The sequence below is a fragment of the Symphalangus syndactylus genome, chromosome 20 (genome assembly GCF_028878055.3).
Source record: "Symphalangus syndactylus isolate Jambi chromosome 20, NHGRI_mSymSyn1-v2.1_pri, whole genome shotgun sequence".
Taxonomy (NCBI): domain Eukaryota; kingdom Metazoa; phylum Chordata; class Mammalia; order Primates; family Hylobatidae; genus Symphalangus; species Symphalangus syndactylus.
Genome location: NC_072442.2, coordinates 48,259,374 through 48,269,083, shown reverse-complemented (window position 1 = coordinate 48,269,083; position 9,710 = coordinate 48,259,374). Strand labels below are relative to the sequence as shown.

General features: G+C 56.9%; 1 protein-coding gene across 3 annotated transcripts in view; it reads right to left on the bottom strand.

Annotated features, from left to right (window-relative positions):
* Positions 1-2,026: 2,026 nt before the first annotated feature.
* MRC2 (mannose receptor C-type 2) overlaps positions 2,027-9,710 on the bottom strand; it is a 65,312-nt gene continuing 57,628 nt past the window's right edge. For 2 of the 3 annotated variants that reach the window (XM_055258384.2, XM_063629306.1), the window contains 10 exons: positions 7,217-7,331; positions 6,956-7,119; positions 6,657-6,765; positions 5,857-6,095; positions 5,554-5,722; positions 5,311-5,460; positions 4,844-4,963; positions 4,477-4,656; positions 3,488-3,514; positions 2,027-3,395 (listed from right to left, as the gene is read on the bottom strand). In XM_055258384.2, coding sequence (XP_055114359.2) covers positions 3,175-3,395; positions 3,488-3,514; positions 4,477-4,656; positions 4,844-4,963; positions 5,311-5,460; positions 5,554-5,722; positions 5,857-6,095; positions 6,657-6,765; positions 6,956-7,119; positions 7,217-7,331 — 1,494 coding nt within the window. In that variant the 3' untranslated portion in view covers positions 2,027-3,174. Of the gene's footprint in view, positions 3,396-3,487; positions 3,515-4,476; positions 4,657-4,843; positions 4,964-5,310; positions 5,461-5,553; positions 5,723-5,856; positions 6,096-6,656; positions 6,852-6,955; positions 7,120-7,216; positions 7,332-9,710 lie in introns of all 3 variants that reach the window. The other variant, XM_055258385.2, reaches the window with a different exon arrangement.

Here is a 9,710-nt window from a genome sequence, read left to right as displayed (position 1 = left end):
GGGTTGCTGCTGGGGGTGGGGTGGGGGCGGGACACAGTTTTTATTCCCTTATTTGTCCCACCCCATGTCCTGCTGATTGGTCCATTTTACAAATCTCTAGCCAGCTACAGAGTGCTGACTGGTGCATTTTTACAGAGCACTATTGGTGCATTTTACAAACCTCTAGCTAGCTACTGAGCACCGATTGGTGTGTTTTTACAGAGCACTGATTGGTGCATTTTACAAACCTCTTGTAAGACAGAAAAGTTCTCCAAGTCCCCACTCGACCCAGGAAGTCCAGCTGGTTTCACCTCTCACTGTGGCCAGTGGCAGGGCACTTAACTCACAAAGGGAGGTGTTTGGGCTGCAGGGCTAGAGAGCAACTCACTCCAGGGTGAACCTCCCACGGGACTGGGGCTCCCTCCCCTGAGTGATTAGGCGCCTTCCACTGGTCCTGCCGTTGCTGGGGCAGCACAGAGAGGATTGCTGGAGGGGGTCCCCTGGGTTCCACCGCAGTCCTGGACTCAGGCCAGCAGCTCGTGGGCTCTCCCTAGGGCTCCCGTCTCAGGAAACGGCACCCCATTCACCCTGCAGTCCAGGCGGGAAGCTTGGAGTGCTTCCTGACTCCCACTGCCATTCCCCAGGCAGATCCCATCCCCAGCAAGGGCATCCGCCATCCCTTCAGTCCAGTCTGGCGTTAATTTGCTTTCACAAAGAAACACTGGAAAGACAGGAAACTGACAGGGCAGGAGGGTATAGGCTGGAGGGGGACGGGCAGGGGCAGGACTTGCCTAACATCTATCTTGGGATATCATTTAGGTTTGAACTGCGTGACTGCATTGTCTATTCATAAAAGTGGAAACTTATTTTAAATATCATGAACAGGGCAAAACACACACACACAGAGAATCTGACCACTGCTGCAGTCCTGATCCCAACAAACCACCATCTTGTTGTGCCTGAATTTATTACAAGAGCTTCCGCACCAGCCTTCCTGCTTTCACTCCCCCGTTTCCCATCCATTGTCTATTTCTCATCTCCTAGCCAGAATGATCTTGTTAAAAGGTCAGCCCGATTAGCCATTCCCACTGACTTCCCACTATCCTGAAAATAATGCTACATTCTACCACTGCCTTCAAGGCCTTGGACAATCTATTGGCCCTGCCTCTGACTCATCTCAGCCCCAGCCCACCTCGCCTCCCTGCTGGTTCCCTAAAGCACCAGGGACGCCCCCCTAGCCCTGGCCCAGATATTTGCATTGCTCACTCCCCCACCTCATTCAGGCTGCAGTCAATCTCACTCCCTCTAGTGAGACCCTCCCCAGCCACACAGGCCACATTAGCAGCTTCCCCCTGGCTCGCCCGACTGGCATTGGTTAACCTTCGTTTGTTGGCATCTGCAGCTCAAATACCGGCTGAATGAACAAGCAGATGAGTAAAGGTCCTGCCGTCCATTCTACCTTCTGTGGTTTCAGAGCCCAGGCCCCCTAAGGACACATGTGAACTTTCAGGCTGTTAGAGGGCAGGTATGATGGCTGCCTTGGAAGGACGGTGACATGGAGCCCCCACCCAGGGCCGGCCTGGACACATCGAGTGCTCCCCTGGAGCCGCAGCCCAGAAACGGCAGTAACGCCTAATGCTTACAGAGCCCAGAGGCACTGTTCTAAGTGCTCTGCACAGATGAGCTCCCTTGATCCTCACATATCCTTAAAACAACCCCAGGAGGTGGGTCCGGTTCTCCCCACTGTGCACATGTTGAGAGGTGTGCTAAGTTGCCCAAGCTTGCACAGCTGGCTGCTCAGCAGCAGATGGCCTGGCTCCTGAGTTCTCACCCACATTCAAGCCCCCAGGAACAGAGAGAGGGGGGCGCAGGCGCAGAGGGGTGAGCTCCTGAAGAAGATCTGGGGTGAGAGTGTCCCCTAGAGGCCCAGAGACAGACGCAAAATGGCCAGCTGCAGAAAACACCTGTGGTGTAAGCTCCAAAATGACAGTTATCTCCAAAGGGACAGACGTGAAGAAGCAGGCTCACCACAGGACAAGGCAGAACCTTCTCTTTCAAGCCTCTTAAAGGTGTTTTATTTGTTTGCTTTTCTTTTTTCCTTTTTTTTTAAAAACAATAATGGCACATTTAAAAAATCAACTACAGAGAAAGGGCCATGTCTTCCAGTCCATGTTCACATTGTCCCACGCTGTCACACCAGGATGGGCCGCATACTTCATCCTGGCTGGGACTGTGGCCTCTTGGAAGGGTACTGGGCCACTCCAGGGCTCGGGTGCTGCTCCTCCTGGATCCACTAGAGGGTGGGACCTCCAGGCCCTCCCAGACTCCTGCTCCTCTGGGGCCCCCAGGACTCTGGCAACCCCTCCCCTTGCTCCAAACCAGAGCCAGGAGCTGGAGATGTTAGGGAACTTATTTCGGTCCCCACAGGGGACTCTTCCAGGGACAGAGCCCTCCCCCACCCGGCAGGAGATGACACCCCAGCCCAGCCCAGCTCCCACCCTGGGAGGTTGGGGTGTCTCTCCCCAGTCTTGTCTCCAGCCCAGCAGACACCACACCCGTGCCCTGGTTCCCAGGCCCAACCCACCTAGGCCCCTCCTGCCAGGCCCCACAGCCACCCCAGCAGGCACAGGAGTGATAGATGCTCAGCCCCTTCAGCTGACCCTCACCAGGAACAAGAGGGCTCCCCAATCCCCAGGGCCCGGCTCAGAAGGAAGGGGTGGGGGAGAAGAGGCGAGAGGGAGCAGGGTGAGGGGCACAGAGCTGAGGCTGCCAGGTGGGAAGAGAGATGCAACAGATCTGCCCAAGGGGACACGGGAGGCTCCTCAGGCTCTGCAAAGAAGGGGGTCCTGGGGCGCGGATCAACAGGCCTGGGCCGGGGGCTTTGGGGAGAAAGAGGCTCTCGTTCCCCCTCCCATCCTACCTCTGGTTACTGTGGGGGCACAGGCCCAGGTGACAAGACCTCAGGCCCCCCCAGAAAGGGAAACGCCACGCTGCACTCAGCTGGGTCTCAGCCCAGCCCTTGTGGGAGGGTGGCACCCCACCAGCCCAGGCCCTGCCCAGCTCCAGCTCCCAACAGCGACTCCCAAGGGCACCCTTCCATAGGCCAACTGGACAGGCAGCTGGTGGGGGGCCAGACCGACCCAAGGCCCCAGCTCCCCAGCTCCTCCCGCCCTGGCCCTGCCCACGCGCCTGGCTCTATTCTTGCTGCTCATTCATTTCCATGTCTGACACCAGAATGTTCTTCTCAGTGGCCTCGGTGGGGCTGGAGCTGCTGCGGCTGTAGCGGGCACCCTCAAAGGCCCCGCGCTCGATGCTCTGGCGCCTCCGGTAAAGGATGACGGCCGCAGTGAGCAAGGCCAGGAGCAGCAGCACCGCCATCAGCACCACCACCAGCGCCGCCGGGCTCTCTGGAAGTGCTGCCAAGGCAAGTGCGCGTGAAAGGCCAAGTGGGCGTCAGGCCCAGCAGCGCTTCCTGCCTGCCCATCTGGGGGCACTGCCTTTCACTCACCTGATGGGGAGAAGCTGCTCTGCTCAGCTGTGGGCAAGAGGAGGGGGCCAGTTAATAATAGCGGTGATCATCATAACAATCATTTAAGTAAACATACAAAGCACACAGGCCTGGGCCGGGAGGTCTGGGGAGAAAGAGGCTCTAGCTCCCCCTCCCATCCTATCTCTGGTTACTGTGGGGGCACAGGCCCAAGTGACAAGACTTCAGGTTCCCCCAGAAAGGGAAAACGCCATGCTGCACTCAGCTGGGTCTCAGCCCAGCCCTCGTGGGAGGCCTGGGTGTCAGCCCCTTCCCTAACTCCCCTCATCTTCACTAGCACTCTAGGAGGTCGGGACTTTTTTTTTTTTTTGGAGACAGGGTCTTGCTCTGTTGCCCAGGCTGGAGTGCAGTGGTGTGATCTCGGCTCACTGCAGCCTTCACCTCCAGGGTTCAAGCAATTCACATGCCTCAGCCTCCCCAGTAGCTGGGACTATAGGCATGTGCTACCACGCCCGGCTAATTTTTGTACTTTTTGGTAGAGACAGGGTTTCACCATGTTGGCCAGGCTGGTCTTGAAACCCTGACCTCAAGTGATCCACCCACCTCAGCCTCCCAAAGTGCTGGGATTACAGGCATGAGCCACCACATCAGTCTGGGACTACTATTACCATTTTACATATGAGGAAACTGAGGCCACAGACTCTGCCCAAGGTCACACCATTGGTAAGTGACATGACCAGGACTTGAACTTTGTCCATGCCCTTGACCACTACAAAGTGACAGGGGGTTGCTGACCCCCAAGCCTTGTGGTCTAGTTTAGATGATAAGTTTCACGTCCAGTCCATCCCACAGACTAATTTATCCTGGGGGTCCCAGCTGCCCGCAGTCTGGTCTGTTCAGGCCTTCCCATCGGCTGTGCCCCCTGCAGTTGTGTAGCAGCCCCCAGCCCCAGCCCAGGACCAGCAGCACAGGGTGGAAGGAGGCTGAGCGTGGGCCTGCCTGGCGCTCACCACGAGGAAGCTTGCAGACGACACCCATGGTGATGTTGCTGCAAGCGCCAGGGCGCCATAGCCCGCTGTTGCTCTGAATCCAGTAGCAGCTGTTGTGGCTCAGCATGCTGGGGCCCAAGCCCGGGGGCCCCCAGTTGGAGTAGTTCACAGCTGTGTTGTCCTGCCAGACCAGGGTGCCTCCTGCGGGAAAGAAGACTCTGAGGGAGCAGGGACAAGGTGGGGCAGGAGTAGGTGGAGGAGAGCAGGCGTGTTCTAGAACCGACTCCCCGTCCCCTGACAAGCCCCAGGGCAAGGCTCAGGGCAGAGTGGAGGGCAGCCCCTTACAGCCTGAGGCCTGATCTCCCCACCCCATACACAGGGCACCCACCTTTGGGATTGAAGTTCATGCCCAGCCAGGCGCCCCGACTCTGGCCCTCATAGCTCTGCAGGTGCTCCCAGACAAACACATTCTCCATCTCATCCAGAATAGACAGGACTGCCCCGCCCGCTGGATGCAAAGAAGGCCCACGTCAGGGCGGATGGGTCTCTGGCGGGGGCAGAGCCCCCCAGAGCTGCCCCAGCCCTCTTCTCTGCAGCCTGAGTGGAGGATGGTGTGGAGTCTGTGGATTCATGTGTGTGTGTGTGTGTGTGTGTGTGCACGTGTGCAAGTGTATGGGGGGCAGCATATGCACATATAGCGTCATGTATGGCCTCTGCATGTGACAGCATGAGGGCATCTTGTGTAAGTGCTGCCTATGGGTAGAGATCAGTGTGGGGATGTACTCATGGATCTGAGTGCCCACGAGAGGAGGTGCCACCTGCCCACCATGTGTGGGCTCTGGCCTGGTCACCCACCTCTCTGGCAGCGCTGTCGTGCCTCCTTGTGGCCCAGCAGCAGCTCCATGTGGAAAGAATAGCAGTGCTCCCGGAAGGGGATCCACGCGGAGTCTGCCAGCCCCTGGGGACAGCTGCCATGGTAGCTTATTCTTCGGGGAGGAGGGGGCCCTGTGGGGGTACAGGATTAAGAAGTGGCCCAGCACCCTCCCCGGGGCCACCAACGCCTTGCCCACACCCCCGTCCTGGCAGGTGGGCACTCACCACTGCTAACCCCGCACACAGCCCCCTGCAGCTTGGTGTCACAGCTGGTGGTGCGCCAGGCCCCATCCACATCCACGTAGGTACAGCCCCCCGGCTGCTGGGGCTCCCCATCCTGCCAGCCCACGTAGTTCAGTGGCTCCTCTGAGACCCAGGAGTACCGCCGAGAGCCCTGGGCATGGAGGGCCATGGGGTAGGAGGAAGGGAATAGTCAGGATAGGGTGCGGATAAGGTGGGGGGCAGGAAGGGGCATGGAGGGGAACCCGGGCAAGGCTGGGGCCCAGGGCAACAGCATCGGGAGCCCACCTCCTCGCCAGCCAGCCCGATCCAGAGCGGCGTGCGCAGCCCTCGGGCAGCCTGCGTAAGGAAGGCCTGGGTGTAGGGGTCAGGTACGTAGGCCAGGCTGGCATTGCGGCTCTCACACAGCAGGAGGGCATCGTGCCAGCGCAGTGGCTTCTGAAGCAGCCGGAAGGTGCCGTTGAGGTAGGAGAGCTCAGTGCCCGGGGCGGGGGGCAGCGCTGCTGGGGACGGGCTCAGGGAGGGGTCTACAGGGAAGGGGTCAGGGTTCAGGCTGGGCTCTGCTTCCCTCACCCCATTCCCAGGCACAAGGCCAGGAAAAGGCCCGACACCAGGCAAAGACAAGGTCTCCACCAGGCTCGGCACTTGGCCCAGACCAAGGCTTGGTAGGTGTCAGCCCTGATATTATTAATAATAGGTGTTTGCTAACAAATGGACAGGGGGGCGAGGGCCTTGACCTCCTCCTACCCAAGGAACCCAGGGCAGAGGCCACCTACGCATGGAGCTAAAGGTGTCTTGGACCTGGAACCTCAGGGTCCTTGACGCCACATGTGCCAGCACTCCATGCAGCCCAGCGTCTAGCTCTCCCCCCGACCCAACGAGCCCTCCATACCCCCAAATCTTCGTCCTGAGACCCGTGGGTGCTACTGCTTTTCCATCTTATTGGCACCTTGCCTTTCTGCCCATCTGCTTCCCAAGCAGAGTCCCGCTCTGCCAGGGACCATGATTCCTTCCTCCTGGCATGGTCCCAGCATCCAGCCCAGTGCCAGGGCCCCGCTGGGGTTTCCCAGGTGACTGGTGACACATACCCGTGCCCTTCTGGCAGATGAAGCCATGGGTCTCCTCCGTGCAGCTCCGATCGTCCCAGCGGCCAGTGAAGTGGGCTGAGGGGCTGTGCAGGACCACCGCACAGCTGGTCTGGGGGGAGGGAGCTGCTCAGGGGAGCCCCAGCAGCTGCCTCCCTGTGCTACTGTCCCCAAAAGGCTGCAATGTGAGCAAAGAGGCTGGAAGAAAGGAGACCCCGGGGCATAGGGAGACACTGGGACAAAGGCAGCCCCACAGGCTTAGGGCAGTGGGGTGCGGAGGGGAACAGGGAGGGCATCCTCACCGGTTTGTTGCCGCTGGGAGCAGGGCTAGGGCCAGAGGGCTCCCCAGGTGCCCAGTTGGCATACATCAGAGGCTCCTGCTCCACCCACTGGAAGTCCCTCTGCGAGGCGTGGAGGCCAATCCAAAGGTCAAAGGTCACATTGGGCAGGCTGGCTGTGATGAATGCTACGGTCCCCAGAAGACATTTATGAGTGACTCTGCTAGAGCTATTTGGGGGGACAGTGTCAGAGGATACTGGGGGCTCCCCATAGGCTGGCCCTACCTTGCTCTAAGGGGTTTGTGATGGTGACCAGCTGGGCCTCTTGCTGTTCACAGGAGAACTGTGCCTCTGACCACTTCACCCGGCTCTGGGGGTCCTGGCCCTGGACCTGAAAACACTGTGGGGCAGAGGTGGGGATGTAATGGCCAGCCCCACCTCCCCATCCACACACCCGGAAAGGCCGCTGCGCGCCCCTCAGCAGCAGGTCCTGGGGGGCCTTTGAGGGCCGGGAGAGAACAGTATCTGAGAACCAGGACAGCTGGGTCTCCTTGGGGCAGCCTCCAGCACCTCCCAGCTTGGAACTGCAGATTCACACACACCTGCCCACACTCCAGGGGATCTTTAAATGGGAGGATTTCTTTGGGCCATCACAGGCTATGACAACAGTGCCTAGGCCAAGCACTAGGAAGATGGGGACAAGGACCTATCTTGTTTTCTGCTAAACACCCTTCCAAGTGTTATCTGACATCCGTTATCTTGCCCTTTGAACTTACATGATCATCTTTAGGACACCTTTTTTTTTCTTTTTGAGATGGAGTCTCGCTCTGTCTCCCAGGCTGGAGTGCAGCGGCACCATCTCCCCTCACTGCAAGCTCCGCCTCCTGGGTTCACACCATTCTCCTGCCTCAGCCTCCTGAGTAGCTGGGACTGCAGGGGCCCACCACCACGCCCGGCTAATTTTTTGTATTTTTAGTAGAGATGGGGTTTCACCACGCCCAGCCCTAGGACACTTTTATCTCTATTGTTGAATGATCTATTAGCAGCAGCTTCTAACTCTGTAATTTTACATTTCTCTTTTCCCACTTTCATTAGCTCCATAAGGTTTCAAAACAAACAAACAAACAAAAGCCCTGGGTAGGAAATCTCTCATCAAGTGAAGACTCTTTCTTAGGAAAATGAATATCTGATGATTTTCTGCTCAGAGGCAGTGTGATGGAAAATAAAGGGTGTTGGCCAGGCACGGTGGCTCACACCTGTAATCCCAGCACTTTGGGAGGCCAAGGCAGGTGGATCACCTGAGGTCGGGAGTTCGAGACCAGCCTGACCAACATGGAGAAACCCCGTCTCTACTAAAAATACAAAATTAGCCGGGTGTGTTGGCACATGCCTGTAATCCCAGCTACTTGGGAGGCTGAGGCAGGAGAATCACTTGTACCCAGGAGGTGGAGGTTGCAGTGAGCTGAGATCACGCCATTGCACTCCAGCCTGGGCAACAAGAGCGAAACTCTGTCTCAAAAAAAAAAAAAAAAAAAAAAAAGAAAGAAAGAAAAGAAAAGAAAAAGAAAAGAAAGGGTGTAGGGAAGCTTTGAAGTCATAAAGTCAGGGGTGGGATTCAGGTAAGGGGGAGATGTCAGATTCCAGCTCTGACAACCTTATGGCCTCAACTTACCCCTCTGTAAAGTGGTGATACAAAGCCTGTCTTTGGGGATCATTTTAAGGATTAAAGATAACAGTACATGACACAGTAGGCACTTAACCAGTGAGAGCTGTGACTATTAATAATTAGCTCCAGCACCATCCTTACTGATGCAGATGGCAGATTTGGGGTAAAAAATTGTCAGCCCAGAAATAATGCAGATTTTTGGAGGTCTGTCACAAAGTTCAAGGATTTGGTTTCACAGAAGTAGTTTCAGAGCCATGCTGAGGCCCAACTTAAATAACGAGTAGAATTCCCCATAAACTTGGAAGCAGCAAGGTCGCACCAGCACTAGCAAGAAGTGACAGCTAAAGGGAGAGGGTATTCAGCTCAGTCCAGCCGACACTCAGGGCATCCCTGCCACGTGCAAGTGTATTAAGGGGTATGGCAGGTGCTAGTGGCCCTGCCCTCCAGGAGCTTAAAGCTAGTGGAAGAGGCTGTCCCACAAACCAGGGGTCCCTGGCCTCTTAGGAGGTGAGCAGCAGGGCGAGGGGGCATTACAGCCTGAGCTCCACCTCCTGTCGGATCAGCAGGGGCATTAGATTCTTTTTTGTTGTTGCTGTTGAGATGGAGTCTTGCTTTGTTGCCCAGGCTGAAGTGCAATGGTGCAATCTCGGCTCACTGCAACTTCCACCTCCCAGGTTCAAGCTATTCTCCTGCCTCAGCCTCCCAAGTAGCTGGGATTACAGGCGCCCACCACCACACCTGGCTAATTTTTGTATTTTTAGTAGAGACAGGGTTTCACCATGTTGGCCAGGCTGGTTTCAAACTCCTGACCTCAGGTAATCTGCCCACCTAGGCCTCCCAAAGTGCTGGGATTATAGGCGTGAGCCACCGCACCCAGCCAAGATTCTCATAGGAGTGCGAACCCTACCATGAACTGCACATGCGAGGGATCTAGGTTACGTGCTCCTTATGAGAATCTAATGCCTGATGATCTGAGGTGGAACAGTTTCATCCCAAAACCATCCCTCCCCTCCCCCAGTACGTGGAAAAATTGTCTTCCAAGAAACCAGTCCCTGGTGCCAAAAAGGTTGGGGACAGCTGCCATAAATGCTTTACCTACATCCAAATGCTATA